General features: G+C 37.2%; 1 protein-coding gene across 1 annotated transcript in view; it reads right to left on the reverse strand.

Annotated features, from left to right (window-relative positions):
• RIMS1 (regulating synaptic membrane exocytosis 1) overlaps positions 1 to 23,452 on the reverse strand; it is a gene marked incomplete in the record, with an annotated part of 487,692 nt that overhangs the window by 129,787 nt on the left and 334,453 nt on the right. Inside the window, 3 exon segments of the mRNA XM_034766209.1 lie at positions 7,798 to 7,869; positions 12,231 to 12,308; positions 19,580 to 19,663. Of these exon segments, the coding sequence (XP_034622100.1) occupies positions 7,798 to 7,869; positions 12,231 to 12,308; positions 19,580 to 19,663 (234 nt within the window).

The following is a 23,452-nucleotide window of genomic DNA, read 5'->3' on the forward strand; positions in this document are numbered from 1 at the left end:
ATGATAAACAGAAAAACCCTCACTGCAGATACCTATGCCATGTAAACGTGTAGTTCATAAATTGCATTGAATTTAACAGCTGGTTGGCAAAAAATATTAGCTTCATCTTCAGTTACTTTAACCATAGCAAATGAAGATTAATGCACATCTGGAAAATACTCTGATGAAGTACCACCATTACAGAAAAAAAAATCAAAGCCTATTTTTAACCACAGTACATGTGTTTTCAAAATGCACATTTTTATTGGTGTTAAAATTTTACCTGAATTCCCATGAAGGTCCCAGTTCAGTAAGGTACCTAAGCACATGTATAATCTCACTAGCCTCTTGGGGACAACTCATGCTTAAAATTAGATATGTGCTGAAGTATTTTGCTGAACTGGGTTCTAAATTAGAGATACAATTCTTCAGGACTGATAATGAAAACTGTATTAAAGTAAAAATGAAGTACAATTGTTTAATGGCCTCAGTATAACAATGTTAAATATAATATAGCAATGTTACATATAATCACCTGAACTATGAGTAAGTAAGCAAATAAAATTAACTTTTAAATTAACAAATTGTGCCTTTTTAATTATTTTCTGCTTTTCACAACTGTGTGATATTCCATAAAACGCATTGCTGTTTAGGACACTTTTGAATTGAGCCGTCTCACTACTTCTGTTTACAATATTTTATTTGCTACTTAATTTATTTTTTTTCAGATTTCTAAACTACAGCTACTGGCACCCATTCATAAGTTAAAAATCCCAACATAAACAAAGGACTGACCATACACCTGCCCACTTCTAATACACCTGCCCACTTCTAATACACACGTACCTGTTTCCCTTTTATTTCTGGTGGAATCCTATATACTAATAATCTTTTTAGGTCTAGATTTTTTTGCTATTATTTATGTAGTGCCAAAATGTACTATGCTATGCTACTTATAGTTTGGCTTTGGGGCCACCTCTAGAGAAACAATATATTTCATGGAAGCCCAGTTACAACTCCAACTACAGTTAAACTTGAGTTACACTTAATGCAGATATTCTGCTTCTTTATGTAGGAAAAATAAAGTATATCCTCCCCAAAATTATACCACTTGCTCTCGGGTATAGAATGAATTTTCTGAGAATGTATGAGGTAAACTTTAATTAAAAATCATCCTTTAAGTAACTGAGTACCCACTGTAAAGATGGCCACGGCCTCCATTCACTTGTTCATCTTCACCTCTATAAATCATAAAGGGCTACCATTTTTCCTGAGGGCAGCTTGGCTTTATTTTCATTGGGAACAATGGGGGACAATGTCCATTTTGTTAACAGAGGGTAGCCAGTGGCCTCAGTCCCATTCGGTATCAATTCAATCTAATATGGGATCAAACACACTAAAATGTGTGTCATAATCAAAAAGACATGGTGGGTCCTTTTATTGGATCACATGCTGTTGGTGAAAGAAACCAAGATGAAGTGGACAATTAACATTACCGCCGTTAAAGGACAAAACTGGGAGTTAGTGGGTTTCAGGTTGTTGAAATAAGCCATAAGTCCAGTGTCTTTATTGAGTCCATGATTTTTAGTGTCTAGCAAAGTTATGAATTTAAGTTCATAGGCTCACAAAGGTTTTGCAGGTTTCCTTTTAGGCTAAGTGCTGAGAGGTCAGATATGGAGTGATAGCGTTGTGAATGGGTAATATGGTGTTTTTGTCTTTTATCATTTTTCTGTGAGTTCATTCAAGAGCGTAGTGATTGTCTCATTTTACCAACATAGCTGTTACTGGGGTGTACCATGTATTGTGATAGGCATGTGTAGATCTTGAAAGGTGTGTTGTTGGTAAGTATTGATTGTCATTGCTGTGGAGACATGTCTACAGGTTTTGCATCTGTTGTTCTGGAAGGGTTTGGTGCCACTTTGCGTTGGTGGGTTCTGGTCTGTGGGGAGTTTGGTTCGGTTGATGAGCTTGGTATTAACTGGCCTCTTCACCTTGAATAGTTTCTTACAATATGCATTAATTACTTATGTTAAACAATCTGTTCCAACTTGTATTTAGCTGTGATACTCTGAGTATCTTGCACAGAGCTGAAAAGGAGTTCTTTGTAAGCTTGATAGCTTGTCTCTCTCACCAACAGAAGTTGGTCTAATAAAATATATTACCTCACTCACCTTGTTTCTCTAATATCCTGGGATCAACACAGCTACAATAACACATTAATCATAATCAGATGCTTATTTCATGATGGAACAACAGGCCAGAGCTAAGGTTACTTGGGTGACTGAGTTATGCATTTCTAGCCAGAGACTCCATCTGGTAGAAGCAGATTGCTGCACTGTAAGGCAGGGAGTAAAATGAGGCCGAGCCAGGGCCACTCTTCTCCCCCATCCCCTCCCAGCACCCTGCTGGACCCAAAACTGAGCCGGGGAGACCCTGACACTGTGGGGGCACTAGAACCCAGGCAGTACCTTTCCTCCCTCCCACCATGTGGGCTGCAGAGAGGAGACAGATATATGAACATAAGAACAGCTATATTGGGTCAGACCAATGGTCCATCTAGCTCAGTATCCTATCTTCTGACAATAGCCAATGCCAGGTGCCCCAGAGGGAATGAACAGAACAGGTAATCATCAAGTAATCCATTCCCTGTCGCCCATTCCCAGATTATGGCAAATAGAGGCTAGGGACACCATCCCTGCCCATCCTGGCTAATAGAGATTGATGGACCTATTATCCATGAATTTATCTAGTTCTTTTTTGAACCCTTCACAACATCCTCTGACAAAGAGTTCCACAGACTGACTGTGCGTTGTGTAAAAAAGTACTTCCTTTTGTTTGTTTTAAACCTACCGCCTATTAATTTCATTTGGTAACCCCTAGTTCTTGTGTTTTGAGGAGTAAACAACACTCCCTTATTTACTTTCTCCACACCAATAATGGTTTTATAGACCTCAAACATATCCCCCCCTTAGTAGTCCCTTTTCCAAGCTGAAAAGTCAGTCTTATTAATCTCTCCTCATACGGAAGCCATTCAATACCTCTAATCATTTTTGTTGCCCTTTTCTGAACCTTTTCCAATTCCAATATATCTTTTTTTGAAATGGGGCGACCACATCCGCACGCAGTATTCAAGATGTGGGTGTACCATGGATTTATATAGAGGGAATATGATATGTTCTGTCTTATTATTTATCTCTTTCTTAATGATTCCCAACATTCTATTCGCTTTTTTGACTGCCGCTGCACACTGAGTGGATGTTTTCAGAGAACTATCCACAGTGACTCCAAGATCTCTTTCTTGAGTGGTAACAGCTAATTTAGACCCCATCATTTTATATGTATAGTTGGGATTATGTTTTCCAATGTGCATTATGTGCATTTGAATTTATCAACATTGAATTTCATCTGTCATTTTGTTGCCCAGTTACCCAGTTTTGTGAGATCCCTTTGTAACTCTTCACAGTCTGCTTTGGACTTAACTATTTTGAGTAGTTTTGTATCATCTGCAAATTTTGCCACCTCACTGTTCACCCTTTTTTCCCAGATCATTTATGAATATGTTAAATAGGACTGGGCCCAGTACAGACCCTTGGGGACACCACTATTTACTTCTCTCCATTCTGAAAACTGACCATTTATTTCTGCCCTTTCTTTCCTATCTTTTAACCAGTTATTGATCCAGGAGAGGACCTTCCATCTTATCTCATAACAGCTTACTTTTCTTAAGAGTCTTTAGTGAGGGACCTTGTCAAAGGCTTTCTGAAAATCTAAGTACACTATATCCACTGGATCACCCATGTCCACATGCGTATTGACCCACTCAAAGAATTCTAATAGATTGGTGAGGCATAATTTCCCTTTACAAAAACCATGCTGACTCTACCCCCAACAAATTGTGTTCTTTACTACAGTTTCAACCAATTTGCCTGGTACCGAAGTTAGGCTCACCACCTGTAATTGCTGGGATCACCTCTGGAGCCTTTTTTAAAAATTGGAGTCACATTACCTATCCTCCAGTCATCTGGCACAGAAGCTGAAATTAGCCATTCTCCAATTACACAGTTCAGTTCCTTCAGAACTCTTGGGTGAATAGCATCTGGTCCTGGTGACTTATTAATGTTTAATTTATTAATTTTTTCCAAAACCTCCTCTAATAACACCTCAGTCCGGCTATAGAAACGCCACTGGGGGGGGGGGAGTAGGGACCTTTGGACCTCTGGACATTCCAGTCAGAATTGTAGAATCCGCTGTGATTTTCTCTGTCCTGTTCTAATTGGCTGTTTGTTCTAACCCTCTCCCTCTCCTCCCTTCTCACCATTCCTTCCCTTCAGCTTCATTCTGCACCTGTCCCTCCTCCTGTTCCCTTTTCTGTCCTCCTTACCCATTCCTTCACCCTTTCTTTACATTTAGCTACTCCCCTACTAAATAACCGTCTCCTCCAAAAATAATAATTGTGGAACTAGTATCCCATTTGCTGCCATCACATTGATCACTCTGCTTGTATGTTACACACCTTCCCCCACCCTGTGTCTGTCTGTCTGTCTTAGACGATATTAGGTCACTGTTTCCTCGTAATCCCAAATTTGTTGCCATCCCACTGTTTTCGCTCATCTTATACTTAATTTGAAAGCACATGTTTGTACAGTACAATGGGGTCCTACTGGGGCTCCTAGGTGCTTCAATAATATAAATGACAACAATAATATTTATTTATTTTATTATTAAGACTGCCAGATACTTCTCATTATAACTTGGCCTGCTTCTATCACTTCAGCTGAAATCTTCCATGCCAGGTGACTGCCCCGGAGTACCCACGGAGTCGGTGCCTATGCTTTTGTCATTCCCAGGACGTAAAGGAGTACTTAGTGACATGGATGCTTTTTAAAAGGTAAAGAAATATTTTAAAAAGTCCAGAATGGTTTTTATAATCTTCCTGACCTCCCCTAATAACAAACGTCACATTAGTAAAAAAATAGCGCTCAGACACTTTAAGTGGTGATTGTTGTAGCTATAAGGAGACTGACTACTGGATAATTGGAAGGGATTTTAACACAACAGAGGCCATGACACTGCAGTACCAAGCTATAAATCCATTAAATCCTTATCTATAAATCAATGCAAAGCTATTATATATATCACAGATATACCCAGTCTCAAATTTGCTCACAAAAACATAAAAGAAGGCTAACTAAATGTGTAAACATTTTATGTTTCCTGTGTTTTGTGCAAGTGCTATCAAAACTTTAAAGTGGTCAGTAAAGTTTGGATCTCAGAAATAGGTTAATTCCTTATTGGGAGAAAAATAGCTTGTTGTAGACATAGAATATATTATATCTTAATGTAATATAATTACAAGTGTGTTCATTCTTAGAATGCAAAAGCAGAGTGCATTTTATAAGCTTACATTTGTAGCTTTCAGACGTCCAGCAAAATACACCAGATTCACATTCTCTGCAAAACAGTTTCTCTCCATTTGAAATAGTTGCAAATCCCAAGTTATCAAAAATCATGAGTCAGACCCATCCCCCAATCATGATTAACACACAAACCATTAGATGTTTTAAAATCAGGTGTGGTGGGGGGAGGGGTGGGGAGGTTGTTTTGTGTTATGATTTTTGATCCTTTAGAAGGAAGCAGCCCACCCTCAATCTGTGTATGATCATTTCAGGTTCAAAATCACCTTTAAATACACACACAGAAATACGGGCCTGCCCAATGGCTAGCGCAGAGAGGGACTTCACTTGCCCTGTCTAATTCCCTGTTGTGATAGCAAAAGCCATTCTATCTCCATCTCATTCCCTTAGCGACATCCTATCTCTCTTTACTCCCATTACACCTCCTTGACTACTCCCATCCCCCTCTCCATGCTCCCTCAGATTCTCTTCTCCCCCATGTGCCTCCTATGGTCATTTGCTCACTCTGCATATTATCCTTCCCTATCCTTCCCTCTTATTTTCCCCCTCTGGCACCCTTTATTCCCCCTGTAACCTAAGTCTCCATCATTTCTCCCACAGTGTCTTTCCTCCCAGTTTCCTGTCCAGTTTCTTAACCATATAGCATAAGAGATGGCCATCTTCCCTGAGGACAATCTGGCTTCAGTCCTATTGAGAGCCATGGGAAATGATAGCTATCATTACTAATTTCTGTACTTACTCTTTGCTTGAATTATTTTTTTTTTAAAAGCATGGGGACAAATCTCTCTCTTTCTTACAATACATGAGACATACACATTTTCCCCATTGTAAAAATATATAAATACCCTCTTGTAAAGCACAAACATATCAAGCACAAGGCTACAGCAAAAATGGCTGAAATTTGAAATTCAGCAAGGGCATTCTATTCACTAAGGATTGTATGATGCGTCTATCTTCAAGGGAAAACCAAAACTCAACTTATAAGCATATAAGCAAGTTTTGAGTATGCACAGTGGGCATCCATTAAGCTTTTTAGCTCAGCATAATAAAGCACTGAACCTTTTTCAAAACATAGTGTTAAATCCTGGCCCCACTGAAATTAATGCTAAAATGCCTATTGACTTGATTAGGGCCATAGTATCATTTACAATGCATATTATCTGTGCTTGTCCTGGCAAAGGAGCTGCCACTGGGACAGGAAAATAAAAAAAATATAAAATAAAATTAAACAATAAAAAAAAGCAAAAAACCTCCTACCTTTAGACTAAGCATAGAAAATCATAGGCATCAGGGGAAAAAAAATCAAAGATTCAGTGGAATCTGCAATCTGTCTGCAATTTTTACTACATTATACAAATTATAATTCATTTTTTATCTTTTTTTTTTAATGCAGTATTCACCTCTCATAGTGTAAATAGGGGTTCTGCTGCCCTGTTGACCCTGCCTTACAGAAATCTGTCTCCAGCAAAAGTGGGATCTTACCCCTCTTTCACTGTCTCATCAAGATGTGCACTTAAACCTAACTGGAATCAGTAGAACACTACCGTTATTAAGCACGTATATTTCTTTTCTTTGACCTTTTTTTGTTAAAATGAAGAACCTGGGTGCAAACTCCTATATTATTATAGCATCGAAGGTGAAAGTTAAAATCACAATAAATGCACAGTAAAACTCAATAAAAGCAAAAGTTAAAATTCCAGCAGCAATATTAACATTACATAATTACAAACTGTAGTATTTTCTATACGTCTTTTAATATATTTTTATTTACAAGATGAAATGGATACCTTAGAAAATAAAGGATGTACAGCATGTCCATATTAACATTGCTATTTGAATGCGGCAATTCTTTAATTTTTGCAACTTCAATTGTGCAACTTTTATGTTATATTAAGAGAATCTGTTTTGCAATTATTTATTGTTAGCTTCACATTTTGTACATAGATTTGTCTGTCAAAATTATTTTTAAAATGTAAAAAAACAGGAAGAAATATCAATGGTGAAGTACAATAACAAAGCAATCTTTCACGGCTTCCACATATTATACATCCTGATCATAGAGACCCAGTGCCAAAACTTCCAGGACTTAATGTGTGAAGGATTTGAATAATTAAATTTACAGAAAAGTGACTTTTGTTCTTGGCCTATGAGTTTATCCATAAATGAAGAAAGCCAGAAAACTTCTATACTATGACATAACATATATGAGGCCAACATACCAGGCAATGACAATCTTGTAACATAGATGTGAGTTTATCAGTACTTTAAACTAAGGCAGCATGAATTTGTTTTAGTAATTTTATACATTTAGTATTTTACAGGTGACATTTAAAGTAGCAGCAGGTGCACTGGAATCAATTTGACTAAGAGAGAAGATTGCTGCGTATTGTAGCATCAATCCTACCTTTCTGTTTCAGATGCGGAGTCTTTCCTAGTCTGTTTTTGGCTGTTATATCTTTCCACTTTTCTGGATTGCCTGTGAAATGAGATGTCAAAAAATGAAAAAAAAAGAAGAAAAGATACAGAAATATGAAGAATAAAGCTTTAATTATGTATTATAATGATAATGGAAAGTAGTTGACAGATGGAAAAATGATAGCTATCTTTATGAATGGGCTGTTGAATTAGTAGTTTAAATCACAAGATCCTTTTCTATTATTGCATTAAATTAGTTCAGGCTTGCTGGTGTGAAGGCAGTGGGCTGCCAAACAGGAGACCTCACTCAATGCTAGAGAAGAGAAAGATAATTAGTTCAGACTCTTGGGGTAGGTAGCTAGTTGCATCACTTTTTAAGAAGACTTCTCACAGGATTAGAAATGACACCTACAGTAGCTCCTAGGTCCTCCCTTGGCAAGAAAATATTGCTGCAAGAAAGAGCAGTTGCAGAAAGGACTGGGAAGTAATAGAAGACTCAAATGTAAATCTGAAAAATGTTTTAAAATCACTTTTTCAAGTAACAAAGAAAACAAAATATTGTAACGAAGATCAAGTATAAATTAAACTGCATATTAGTAAAATCTTGTCTTATTTTACTGTACCAACATCGCTAAAATTTTTGGAAAACTTCTATAACAATTTAATAATACTCTCTCCATCAAATATTAACTGGTTGGTATCAGAACATACGTCTAAACCCATTTTTTAAAAATATGTAATTGGGTCATGTAAATTTAGTTAGCTTCCTTATACCTTTTCCATATATATCTTTCACAAAGAGCCAGAAGAGACCTGAGACTGAAATTTCATTTGTTTCCAAAAGTCAACTCTTTACCTGATTATATAAAACGTGCATTTGCTGGGCCATATTTTAATTTGTCTATCTTAACCTAGCTGAAAGCTAGATCAACTATTCCTTAAGCAGTAGAGGTGGTCTGATTTTCAGTGACCTTGCTATGGGCATTACACTAGTCACCTTTTCGGGCTGGGAAAGAATTTTTCCATCACTGACCTGGGTAGTTTGTGCTTGGCTTCCTCTCAGCAGCTCAGGGAGCTGGTGAACAGGGTAGGTTGTAGGGTGCTCATGTTGTCACTATCTGGTAAGTGTCCAGTGCAGGTACTTGTTCAGTAGGGGGATCCTAATAAACCTGACTTGGAATTAGTATTAGCAAAGAGTGTCCCTTAAAGAAGATGAGGAAGGAGGCTGGGTTTCCTACTATCTGGTAGGGTGAGGATTTGCTCCACACCCTCAACCTTCATATGAGGAGAGTGCCATAGGGTCCCAGCAACAGTGCTTGGAGCAGGTTAAAGTTTTGGGGATGGACACTGGATGAATTACTGCAGGATAGTTTCCCAGATGTGTTACTAAAGTTGCCATCATTAAACCATATTCCTAGTGTTTTACCTTTCTTCCTGTGATGTCCAGGCCAATGAACAGTCATTTCAAGCCTGCAAAATTATGTAAATGACATCAAGTTTGCAGGAAAATTCTCCTGCACACTAGTACTATTCTTTGTGTCTGACCTGGCTGTTATAATTTGTGTAAAATAAAAATACTTCTATAGAGAAGAATATGGAGATACCAGGGCAATTTCTGCACTGTTATGGCAATGTCACTGAGGACAAAACGTGGGCTCTGGGGATAGCTCAGCAGTTTGTGCATTGGCCTGCTAAATCCAGGGTTGTGAGTCCAATCCTTGAGGGGGCCACTGGGGGATCTGGGGCAAAATCAGTACTTGGTCCGCTAGTGAAGGCAGGGGGCTGGACTCAATGACCTTTCAGGGTCCCTTCCAGTTCTATGAGATATCTCCATATTTTCATGAAGTTAAGAGGGATTTCTTGTTCTCATTCAAGACATTGCAGTGGGTGTCTGGGAAAATCACCAAATTCAGCTTTCTTGCCATTTATCTGCAACTTATACAAAAAGTTCAGCTTTGAAGGTAGATAAGGTCTGGTGCTACTCTCACAGATACCAGTGTCAATCAGGAATAACTTGCCTGAAGTCAGTGAATTACAAGAGCATAAAACTGTTTAAGTAGAGATTCAGGCCTTCTATGTGCAAGTTATCTCATTGCAGACTATGGCACCATGAAAAGGACTGCCCCAGGAAGGGGGAAATACAGCTGAGCCCAAGATAAAAATTATGGACTTGCAGTTGATAGCCAAATTGAGGACATAAAGAGATCAACAGCTGATCTGTTACCCCCTTTCATTAGAGTCAAAGGCAGAAATGTGACTGTACAATTTGATTGAATTGGGTACCATGGAAATATACAGTAAGTGGTATACATGATTGTACACCCCCATCTGTCTGTATCTATTGGTTGTCTCTTGACTTATACATAGATTGTAAGCTGTTTGTGGGCAGGGACCATCTTTTTGTTCTGTGTTTGTACAGCATGTAGCACAATGGGGTGCTGGTCCATGACTAGGGCTCTAAGTGCCACTGTAATACAGAGGAGGAGGAGGAGGAGGAGGCAAGCCCATTAACTGAAGAGTATTTTCTGTGCATGTTTTCACCATCATAATCCAGAGATTGCAAATATATTATCAGGAATCTCTACATGGGCTCTGCATCTGTGGAACCTGCTTTTCACTATTATTTATAATTCTTTGTGTCAGTATTTACAAGTCAGCTCCTGTTAATTTCTATTGCTATACTGCAAGGTCCTCTCAAACACGTGTGTGAGAGACATTTTATAGGTTCAACGCTCTTTGCTTTTGTGGAGTTGTATGCATTTTTAACGCTATTACAGAATGAGGCCAGGAAACATCTGATATCCAGCTCTCTCTACAGGATGTGGCCATCAGCGTTCCCTTAAATACACAAAGGTTAGTCTTCACGGCATCTTGTAGTGAGTGGGGAGTAAGCCTCTCAGCCCTGGTCAACAGGACCACAACTTCAAAGCACTCTCTATACAGCTATTTTTAGAACATTAGTGTAAGCAGTGTTAACCTGAGTCGGTTGAGCCGAGCTGGGCAACTTGCTCCAAAATCCTGTGGAGACATACCCTAAGAGGTAACCAATGCAGACTGCCATTCAAATGTGGAAAAAAAAAAAAAAAAAGGAGAGATTGATTGTTTGCCCACTGTTGCACAAGGAATGTTGACAAACCCCAAATTCTATGTGACATAGGAAATAAGACTTGGAGAGATGCACAAGGAATTGAGGTTGATAAAATCAAGTTCATGCACTAAGCTAGACAGGTAAAATGCAGAAATAAAAGTAAGATGAAAGAGCCATTTCAAGATTTGTATTTTAGACCTTGGGGAAAAATGAGAAGAAACTCAGGGTCTGAACTGGAAATTGTGTATACAGACATTAGAACTAAATGACATTATAATTAAAATAATTGATCACAGATGATTTTCATGTTCTCCTCAAGCTATTGCAAGGTTTGATTAGGATTAAACCATTATATGGTATGTTTCACAGGTAGGAACAGAAAATGGAAACACATCTTAAACAAAATAATTTTGCATGCATGAAGATCTTGTTAGCAGTTTTATTCTAGTAACTAAAATCATGTAGGTTTTCACAAAAATACTCTAAAAAATTAGTTAGTTAACAGGTGTAATCCTGTTCCCCCACCATGCTCTGTACTTTAAACTTCTGTTGCATTTATTTTCCTTACATAATTCTTTTACTCTCCTATATGCAGCCAAAGTTAAGCAGCATAAATCAGGAGATCTATGTTAGTAGTTAAGATTCTTTACAGATGCTGCAGTTGTCTTTGAAGGCCCCAAAGCATGGAAGCATGTGTTTTTCTTTAAGTATCTGAGTAGCCCCACTGAGTTCAATTAGTTCAATGGGGCTACTCATGGGCTAGATGTCTCAGCCCTTAGAGGACTATGCAGCAGAGTAAGACTACCTTCCTCTTACTCCCAACTGGCCCTGCTCAGATTGTGACTATTGCTGCAGTGTGTGTGTTGGTGGGGGGGGGGAGAAGTGTCCCCAGAATCAGTGCCTGATTCTCCTCACTACAAACAAGATGGAAGAGAAGGACTGGGAATAGGAAGAGCCCTGGTTCCACCTGTTTATGTGCTGGGCACACAGACAGGAATAAGCTACTGCCTGGGGCAAATAAGTGGGAGCTGTGCACCTGACCTATACTTTAATGCCTGTACCCAATGTCCAGAGTGCACACAGGGGTGTACGGTGGGCACTTACTCCATGTGCAAATTTAGCCACTTAGTGTACTCTATATAAAGAGGTTAAATATGTTAGTATGAAAAAACAAACAGCTATAATGTGTATTTAGCTATAAAGAGAATGAAAAAGCATAATAAATAAAATATTTATAACAGAGCATGTTGTCAGGGAAGGAAATTGTTCACTGTTCATAAATTAGAATCAATAACTCATTTACTTGGAACTAAAATTTGACTTAATAAGGATACCTCTGTGTTGCTCCAGGTTTAGCACTTAGGTGGTTTATACTGTCTTGTTTTGGAATGCAAGACTCCAGCGTCCTTGTTCTTCACAAATTTTGGAAACATGGAAGTGAATTGGACAGAATGGACAGAAACAGAGAGATGGTCACATGCAGTGAAGATGGAGACATGCAGTCAAAATATATAAACCAATAGCATTCAGGTACTAAGTACTGACCGAACTGCATTTCTGATGTCCCCTTTATTCACATGTTTAAGGGGGATATTTTAAAAATCTGTCGCACCATGGTAAGTACAAAAGTAAAACATCAGTGACTGAAAAATGTAAAATCTATATTGAACTACAGCACTGTAACTCACCAATTCCCATTTTCCTAATTGAGAATAAATCTAAATTTTGTTAGTTAGAATAATAGATAAATGCTTCTTCCTCAATCCAAATGAAAATTCAAATAGTATTTGAAAAATAATATTTTGGTATTAAGTACTGGCAAGTTATCTTGATTAAAATCAAGTAAATTCTATTTGCATTTAAGGAAACTTTCCTAAATATCCATACTAAAATTACCAGATGTTTTGCTGGTTTGATAAATAACTGCTCAATAATCACATGAAGGCAGCAAACTGACCCAGCAAGAATATTTTAAAAAATCATTCTTCTAACGATGGTCAAAATATGTCTCTTGTAATTTCCATACTATTTTCATTTTATGCTTAAACTCTTTTAACATCTTTACAAATTATCCAGAGCTCACAATTTGACTTAAATATAACTGTTCTGTCGTTTTCACATGCAGGCTGTACAAAAGAGAACTTTTTACCAGACTCGATGTGTAGGTCTAGGTTTTTTCCAGGTACCAAACTCAGCTATACAGAATTAATAAGATATCTACTAATGCTTTATAGTATAACCTCAGCCTTTCAGCTATAATATTAAATTAAGATGTTCATCTTTGACCCCTGAATGTGATTGCCAAACTGACTGAAAAATTATGTGGTTATTACTACTTGTCACTATATAATGAAAAGTGCAAGATTCACTATAAGGCCATATATCTAACTTTAGAAGACACAGTCGAGTAATTTTCATAGTTTTAAATGTTTATTTTTTATTCTTCATTATTTTCAGACCCCTCTAAGAAACTGGAAAAAAATGTCCTATACTCAGTTTGGATCTGATTCTACAAACTCAGACATGAGTAAGTGTGCTCATGCTAGTAGCCTCACTGATTACCATGTGTGAACATAACACAGCATCAGCTGGTGTGTGAATGGGTTGGCTCACCGCGCGCACCTCCTTGAGGTGGGGTGTGGCATGGCAGCTCTCTCTCCACTGCTGTGGTGGTCTGCCTCTTTCTGTGATTTGGCCCTCCAGCCAGGTTCCTTCAAAGTCTCTCCCCTTTCAGGATAGTCCATAAACAAAAACCAAGGGGAACTAATGCAAATCAACAGAGTTAGTAACAGAGAGAGCGGGAAGTGCCTCCCTCTCAGGATGTATTAGAATCAGGCCTTCTCTTCTCTCAGAGAGAGACCTTCGGACAATTATTGTCAGGGAAGTTCCTGCCTTCCCCTGGGCCTTCCCTCAGGAGTTGAGGATTGAAGGACTATTCTCTTCCCTTGTGTCAAATTGTTGATTTTTTTTTCTTCACCTGACATAGGGACATCTGGCTGCATGGTGGAGTCTCTCCTCCTAAATTTAGCCTCCCCCATAGTAGCATTTCCAGCAGGCTGCACCCACCTAAGAAACTTTGATGGCATGGATGAAACTCCTGTCATTTACTATCTGTCAAGAGCACAGAACAATTCATGCTCACCTAAGGCTTCTGGCCCATACTAAAATAGGGCAGAGAACGCAATATGTTGCATGTTCTCTTGACTGCCCCTTCTATTCCTGGGAAAAATTCCTTCACTAGGTATAAGGACCTGAAAGCTAGAGAAGCCTGTAAATTAACTGGACGTGATCTACCTACTCCATCCTGTTTCCACAGCAAGTTGACTGAAGGAAGCTGGGATGGTCAAGATCTCTCACATTCTTAAACTTACTTTCAGTGTAAAACAGTGAGCTAAGTGCTTTGAAGAAGGGCCTCCACAACAAAAGGAACAATAAGTCCCAGAGATACAAGCAGGGCAGTTATGTAGTGAAGAATTCTTGTTTCTGCTGAACCTTCCCAACAATTCAATGTGAGGTCGGCATAGTGTAATGATTGGCACCACAAACAGGATTGCACAGCATTCTATATATACATACTGTGAATGACCCCTTAATTCTTGCCTAGGTGAAGATAAGCTTCCACCTCTTCTTTTCTTGCCTTCCAGGAAGTGGATGATATCACAAAGGCCACATCCCAGGCTAGAAAGTAAAGGTTGACACTGGTCCCTCCTACTTCTATGGAACTTAACTGTATGTTTTCACAAGTGGACATTAGTTTGGAAGTAAGAGTTTTACAACTTGATTTATTTAAAGTAAAATGTTTTACTTAACTTCTGGGGAAAAACATATCTATATGTTACTGTTTTAAAAAAATGGGGGAGGATTTTTTTGCTCATATCTTGCTGAAGAAAATTATAATTTTATAACAAATACAGATATAGTTAACATGTTTCTGATGTATGCAGTGTAGGTTCCAGGATATTAGAGACAAGGTGGGTGAGGTAATATCTTTTATTGAACCAATTTCTTTTGGTGAGAGAGACAAGCTTTCGAGACACAGGGAGCTCTTCTTCAGACCAGACCTGAAGAACAATTCTGTATGATTGAAAAGCTTGTTTCTTTCACTCATAGAAATTGGTCCAATACAAGATATGACCCATCTTGTCTCTCTGTTTCTGATGTTGTTTGTCTGTATTCCCTATCAGATTTCTGAAAGCATCTTAGCTTGTTTTATACAGATGCAACTAATTCCAAATCAGCAATTAATTGAGGTGCCCATTCTAGTATACAGGCAGGTTATTCAAATTTTGGAAGTGAGGATTCTGTGTCTCCCAAACCTGAAGTCATCTTAAAGTGTAGCTATAAGTATAACCTATATGAGAAATTCAGGTCCTTATCAGGTCATTATTTTCTTTCAAAAGACAATGTATTCATTTTAAGGAAACTTTCAAAGGATATTTTTAAAAAATGGGTTTCTGGCCTTTGGTTTTTTGTGGATTTATTTATTATTTAGCTTTGCTTTGCTTCTTTATAATTTTTAAAGGAGTGTGAAAGCTTGTAAAACTATTTTCTGTATTTCTACCTTAACTATGTCAAGTTTGGTTTTTCCTGCTTTTGGTGAAAGACCTCTAGAAGGTCTCAGGGAGGCTGACTGAGAACTTTCACACTTTAACTGAAAGACTGTTGAATTTTAACAAAGGCTTGTTTTAGCCAAAATGTTACTTAGCCATTGAAGTTAAATATATAGTGTTAATAAAAGCAAACAGTCTGAATAAATGTCCCTTCTATTGTCAATTGCTCAACTTTCACTCACTTGGCTCCTCTCATCACTTGTGATATCACCACTTCTAGTTCTAGTTCTAGTTTAACTATAACCATAAAATCTTGAAGCCTAGATAGGACCTGAATTTCTAATGTGAAAAACAAACAAGGGGGAAAAAACGTTGAGGTCGTCTTTATAACATATCATAAAAAAGGAAAACAAACTCATGATTTTTTAACATTTTGAGTCAATATTTAAAATGAAAAGTAATCTATTTATTCATTTCTCTAAATATACTGTGAAGTAATTTTTCTGCTATGACATTTCAATCATTTCCAGAACAAAAATCTTTCTAAAATGCTTGCTGAAATCTTTTATCTGAATGAGTATAAAAAATGCAATGATGCTAATATCAGAGTTAAATGATCAAAAATAAGAAATTACACACTCATAAGTCATATTTATATTTATACAGAAATAGCTCTTACTGGTCCAGTCCTCTGTATATCTCGAGCACAGAATGCAAATTGGTCCAATTCTGGGATGTACCCAAATGGAGTCTGACATGACAGCTGTCAAATTCAATTTATCTGTGAAGTCAGGGTATGAAAAGCTAGTAAAGTAACCCAGTGTGTCATGCACAGCCTCCCCTCAATCATCAGTTGTTATTTTGACAAGCCTTCACAGAAGCATACCAAAGAAAGGCAAAGGCTAGTACTGAATGGTACTAGCTAATATACAGAATTGCTTGTGAAACAGATTTCTAAGGGCAATAAATAGTACAAAATGTAAGAGAATTCCAATTGTATAAATGTAATTTGGCTTTGATTTTCTCTTTTACATTATACACAAAATGAGCTGAATAGAAAAGAAAAAAGAAATAAAAGGAATACTGGCTTATTTAAAATGTTAGCTCTAACTATTTCACTGTTGATCATTCTAGCAGAAATATACAGTTGCCCTGGGATTGTGGCTCAACTACATAAGCAGAGTATCACCATACTCAGTCCCACTCCTTTGCACCAAAAGTCTCCTGCTTACTGGGCAAGGAAGTGCGGTGTATTTAAAAACTGAATAACTCTTGGGAACAGATCAGGAAAGGGTTTCAGTTACAAGAAACTAGTCAAGTACCCCAAGGTTCATCTACCCCTAAGTACTGAATAAACATATTTTATCCCAAGTAAGGAAGTTAAACCACTTTAAATTCTTAGGGCCAAATTCAGAGGTGATGAGTAGGCTGTGTAAATTGGACTCCTCACCTACTTGTTGGACATCCACATTCTACTGGATATGTAAAAGAGTCTAAGTTGCTGTAACTTCTGTCTGTCATGGAGACAGAAGAGAGTGTACATGAGCAGCATCTGAGTAGCAAAAGGGTATGGCATTAATGCGCGCCTTTTTCTGCACCTCAGCCAGGAAATCACACGAGCTAGACATACATGAAAAGAAACAAAAATGTTTCTTCTTACTGTTTCTTACCATGTCTATAGAAAGACACTCATCTCAAACTGAGAATTAAACTACAATTTTTTTATGATTTAAAAGCTTTTAACAATTTTCCTCTTATGCAGACAGTTTAATGTAATATACTGATTATAACAAAGATGGAAAAACAGATGACAGGAGTACACTCTATGGTTACAATCTTGAAGTCCTCAGGCATTGTCCCAGTGACAACAAGAATAAAGATGATTAAGTAAGGATTGTAGTATTAGGGTGAAATGCCGGCTCCACTGAAGTCAGTGGCAAAACTACCAGTGATGTTAATGGGGTCAGGATTTCTCCCGGGAGCCCTACACATGATCCACCAAAGTCAATGAGAGACTTTTCATGGACTTCAAAGGGCTATTATAATGAGAGGAAAGAGTTGCTCAAAAATGCCCATCGTTTAGAAAGTGTAACCTTTTGTAACCTTTATCTTGAAATTAATATTAAGTTACTAAAGATAAGGGTGTAATAAACCCCAACTTAATTTTCAGGGAGTTTTCAGGCTATAGAAAATTCTGTAATTACAGAAAATGTGTTTAGTAGAGGACCATTGGGCAACACTTTAAATAATACAAGCAGACTTTGTTCAAAAGGAAAATGATTAGGTAAGCAAACAGGCATGCAATTACTACTTACACAATACTACAATTATACAGATGTTCAAAGATGAAATTGTGTATATCAGTGGGTAATTAGTCCACTGACAACAGCGTGAAGTACAGCTTTATAATCCTGAAATCTAACAGTTAATTGGCGTTCCCCTGCAATGTTGCAAGACTATGTCTTTTTCAATCTGTTATAATATTAATTAACATTAAACTACCCATTACCATAATTATATTTCCACCATTTCCTTATTGGATCCTTACCTCACACATTATTTAAATTCACTTCTGCATGAATATCCTTCCTATACTATCAATATAGATAGCATGTTAATACAACATTCCAAAATTCTCAAAACACTTATTAAAAACCTTGCTCAAACCAGTTATAACCAAAACATCGCAGCAACATAACCCTAGATCATGTCCTTGCTAAATTCAAATTTCCTGTCTTGCTGTCTCCAACTTATCTCCAACTTTCTCACACTAGCAACTCCAATTTTCCATACTCCTCTATACTAAGGCTAACTTAGGCCCTAACTTCTACTTAATTCTTTACCTAAACCATCCAGTAGGTTACATAAATATGGACTATGTTTACTAATTGTACTATCTTTGCTGATAATGTCCTTTTGGAAGTATCAAAATACAAAAACAGAGATCACATTGGACCCAGTACTACAGTCAATGAAATGTTTAGGTATGCAGTGACTGCAAGATGGAGTCAATTTTGGAATAAAAAAACTTCATGTGATAATTTAAAAACATACTATTGCACACAGAAATGGAAACCAGGTATAACTAAAAGCCAATTAGTGTTCCCACTAAAGTTGGTGGCAATATTTCCAAGGCAAGGCAAAACAGACTATGGCATAAATGTAGGTGCTCTTAAGCAGAAAGAGAATACCAGCACTACAGAAAATGTTACTTGTATACCGTAATCATGAGAGTTAAACCTCATAAGAGCTGCACAAACATTTTTTAAAAATTAAGAATGAGAGGATTTACTATAACATATCAGGGATTAAAGGGTAGAAAATAAATCTTGCTCTTGCATTACATTCAAAGTGCTGAATTAATATCTGCTTTGATTTAAAAAGTGGATCTAGTAGAAGAAATGACAACATATGAGAAGAATGTTTCTATTACAAATACAATAAGACATCAAAACTGATTTGGATAAGAAAACCAGAGCAAGAAACAAAACAATGGAAGGTGTTTACATTCATCACAACTGGCAAATCAGCATATAAAGTGGATCCAAAGCACTGGCATTTATTGGTCAAAACCTACCTTGTAGGGAAAACCTGTCTCCTGAAGATAACCTTAATTTATAAATTTCATAACCGTGCCAATTATTATATATACCAATTAATATATACCACAGAACCTCTCTCTCTGTGTATCTGATTTTTTTCCCCTCATAAGCATTTTGCAGAGAAAGAAACACTACTGAGGCTTTTTTTTTTTAAAAAAAGGATAAAATAGGCTCCCTGACAGATATTAATATATTATAAAGCACCACAGGGAAAAAAAACTACATTTACAGAAATAGGGGGGAAAAAGAATAAAGAGTCCATTAATATGGAAGTTTCTACATCAGATTAGCCATCTTGATTTCAGAAACTATCCCTTGGAATGTTCACACAATCAGAAGACTTGACTGGGGCACATTCCTAGGTGCTTTATAATAATTCGACAAAATGCAGAGATGTACTTTGAGCTGACACTTTACTTTGGTTTTGTCATAGTTAAAGTTTATTAAAGATCTTTTTAAAACTTTGTTATACTTCTCTCAGAGTGCAAGATGCAGTAAGCCACTTTTCAGTTAGGAGGAGTTGGCTAGTACCTGTCATCCTCCGGAGATGCATGCTGGATATGAATCCTGGGACTAGTAGGTCGTCTCCTCTCTAGGGAGGGGGACCATCTACCCCTGTTTGCCCATTCAATAAAACAGGAAAAAAATATTTAGTGAGTGAAAAAATTTAAATAGGTATGGGAATTGAGACTGGAAAAGTACCCCAAAAAGTAATGAAATTGATTGTTTTTAATATAATAATTCTTGTTTCTAATTTTTTTTTTAAATTTGGATACACTATTCTTATGGTTGTTTGTTATGGTATATTGTCTATATAGCAGTACACTATACAAACAATTATGAGTGTACAAGCATGCACAATTTAGAATGATTTAAATAATTTGCATGGCATATACAGTATTTCAAACATCCTCAAATGCTAGAAAATCTAAAAACCTGTTATTCATATAAGAAGTTGGAATTATAAACGAGAAGAACTTTTCAGGTGTTGATTGGCTGTTATTTTCCTCTTTCATTTTTCCAAGGGTTTATTTCCCCATTAACTTCGCACTGAACAAAATTTTTCCATTAAAAAAAGTGGTTTTAAATTACAAAGAGACCCTTAAGGGGATTAAAGCATCATGTTACACTGCTAACTGCAGAATGTGGGGCATAAAGTGATCTGTTTTCCTAGAGCTCATCCTATGTCACTATCTGCTCTACTCATCAGCTTGTAGGGACCCCTATTCAATCTGCAATGGAAGGGCTCTGTGCAGTCCAAAATGTTCTTTGGGGCTGCCAACACACAGAAGCTCTGAAAGTTTTTTGGGTTATGCAGCAATGGAGGATATTACATATTCCAAAAGTGGTAATGCTTCCTTGGTGACAAGCATGTGTTTTTACTCTTTACATTACATGCCCATCAAAGACTATTTTCTAGGAGCAGAGCCTGTGACACCATCCATCCCAGGTTCTTTTGTTGCTGAGCACTGTTACAGAGACAGACAACACATTTTTAAAAGGCAGGATCAGTCACTATTGACTTCTGAGTTTAATTCCTTTATTAAAGAATTATAGCTGAGACGAGTAGAAGAGATGAGATGAGATTCATTAAATTGAAGTTAACTTGTCCGAAAAGGTAAGACACTTGGGAGCAAGAAGCTCTCACAAATCTTGCTAAGTATAATTAATATTTTAAGAAGTTTAATGTATTAACTATTATTGTTGAGTCTAAGGTTAAATAAATGATATCCTTATTTAATAGTCAAGCTAATAATGTTATATTTATAGTAAATATTGTAAATTTGCATGTTAGTAAAGAAATTAATTAGTATATATTTGTGTGCCTTGACTAGTGAAAATTTATAAAATTTCTTTTATATTTAAAAAATGTGCAGTCCAAGTTTTATTAGTTCATGCCAGTCTCTTTCTATTGATTTTATAAATTAAAAAAAAATCTTTAATCAGTGTTGGTAGGTGGGATGGGGAACATTTGTATTTTTAGTAGTTTTTTTTCTTTCAAAAGCTCATTTGATTTAGAACAATAGAACAGCTCAGTCACAATGGAAAGATAATATAGTATAAACCTAAGACTACTTAGTTTTGAAAATACAGGCAAGAAATCATTTAAATATATATATATATATATTTACGTTAGCAGAATAATATTTTACATGAACTATTCACTTTCTGAGGCAACCTTCCAGTCCATATATTAAGAAACAGTGTTTCACTTATGGAACATGCAAATAACAAAAGTTTCAGGGAGATTTAGCATCACTTCACATTTAGGTAGCTCTTTGAAAAGATTCCAAAGGGAATAGGTTGTTAGTAGTTATCTACTTTTTCTCTCCAAAGCAAGGGTTAAAGAAAATGTTAATGCATCAGTGCACTCAGTCAAAGCCCTTAATATGCTGATATCCTCTACAAATATTAAATTGCATTTTTATAGAACATTACTAATTTTGGTCATCATGCATTATGAACTTTGAGAGCATGCTCTCTTTCCGTAAATTTCAATGCCACTTAACTTTATATACCGGGGTGGCCAAACTGGCTCATGAACCACATGCGGCTCTTTTACATTTAGAGAGCGGCTCACAGAGCTCCCCAGACCCCCGACATTCTCCACCTACCAGACTGGTTGGGGGAGAGCTTGGGATCTCTGCCTTGCAGCAGGATGGTGCAGCAGGGGCTTCTGCCCAGTGGGGAGGGGAGCCTTGGGACTTTAGCCCCATGCCCCATAAGGTGCCTCTCATGGGGCTGAAGCCCCGAGCCCTGACCCCTGGCAGGTGCGCCTCAGCTCTCAACTGAACTCTCAACTTCTGAGGATTGTCATTTGTGGCTGGGAGGGCCAGTACGTTTGGCCACCCCTGTTATATACTGTACAAAGCATGTGCAACATTACAATTCAGACAAACATGCAACAATGTACTCTTCTACACTGGTTGAAAGAGAGGAAAAAAACAATATAGTGCATACCTAATATTAACAACAGTTATACTGTTATGTAATTAATTCAAATAGTCACATTCAAACAACAACTCTAAACAAACATGCAGTATAAACACACTTACTTTCCTAATGCTAGAGGGTGTTTTATTTTATTAATGGTTTTATAAAAACATGAAAATATGGTGATCCTGGAGCAGAATAGAGCTGATTAGGTCAAGAACAAACGATAGCTCCAATTTTATAAATACCTATTGATGGGAATTTCATCAAATATCTACACCCTAGGATTTCATAAGGTTATGGAGACCAGATAAAGGCACCAGAGATTACCATCTCAAAAATCCCAATCAAGTCATGATTTCAGAGCAGCCAATATTATTACTTTTTCTATATGAACATAGAAAAGCCTGGTTGTAAGATATACATACAGAGTGTTCTACTTAATTCTATCACTTTGATTTGTTCCCAAGTTTATTTGCTCAGACCTGCATTAAATAATCACTTAAGGCCAAAACCTACAAACATTACTAATGGAACTATGACTGGTATTAAGTCTTTGCAGGACTGGGCTCCTTTAGTGTAAATAAAAACTGTCACCAGGTATTACTGCATAACAATCATTGGCCATAACATTACCAATTAATAATAAAATATTACTAACTGACCTAAATGAAGATTAGTGTCTTCTCAGTGTAGTACAATGTGTTGGGTGGTGAGGCTCTGAGTCAGGAAAGCACACTCGAGCATGTGCTCTAAGGATGTGCTTAGGTGCTTTCCTAAATTGGGGTCACAGATACCACAGTGTCTGGCAACAGAGAAATCTATAGATAGAAATAAGATGGTCCACTAAAAACCAAACCAAAACCAGAATTCGGAGTGACAGAGTGAAAAAAACAGGGCCAGTAGGCCGATCAACAATGACAAAAGTATACTAAAACAAAGGGCTTGTCTATACAGTGAGATAATGTGGACTATGGGCGTGGGATTTTTAATCCTAATGTGCTTTACATTAATTGGTCCATGTAGACTTTGCTGGTATGCACTAAAGGTTCCCTAGTGTGCTCAAACATAGCACTGTTTCAAACAGCACAATGTTAAAGTGCACTAGGGAATCTTTAGTGCACACCAGCAGGGTCTATACAGACCAATAAATGCACAGCATAGAATCACAGAAGTGTAGAACTGGAAGTGACCTCAATAGGTCATCTAGTCCAGCCCTCTGCACTCAAGGCAGGACTAAGTAATAAACCATTCCTGACATGTCGGGCACTTTGGATATCACTCCCCTATTACACCACTGTATAGATGAGGCCTAAGGGGTGGTGACACTGGAGCATTTTAATCTATGTTTCAGGGTGTTATTGTCTGCTATATAAATTCCTACGTGTCTTGCAGGTCTCATAGAAACTTCAATCACTCAGGTATTTTAATCAAAATGAATACTAATAGTCAAAATATTGTATTAACAAA

Source organism: Trachemys scripta, chromosome 3, assembly GCF_013100865.1.
Source record: "Trachemys scripta elegans isolate TJP31775 chromosome 3, CAS_Tse_1.0, whole genome shotgun sequence".
Classification (NCBI taxonomy): Eukaryota; Metazoa; Chordata; order Testudines; family Emydidae; genus Trachemys; species Trachemys scripta.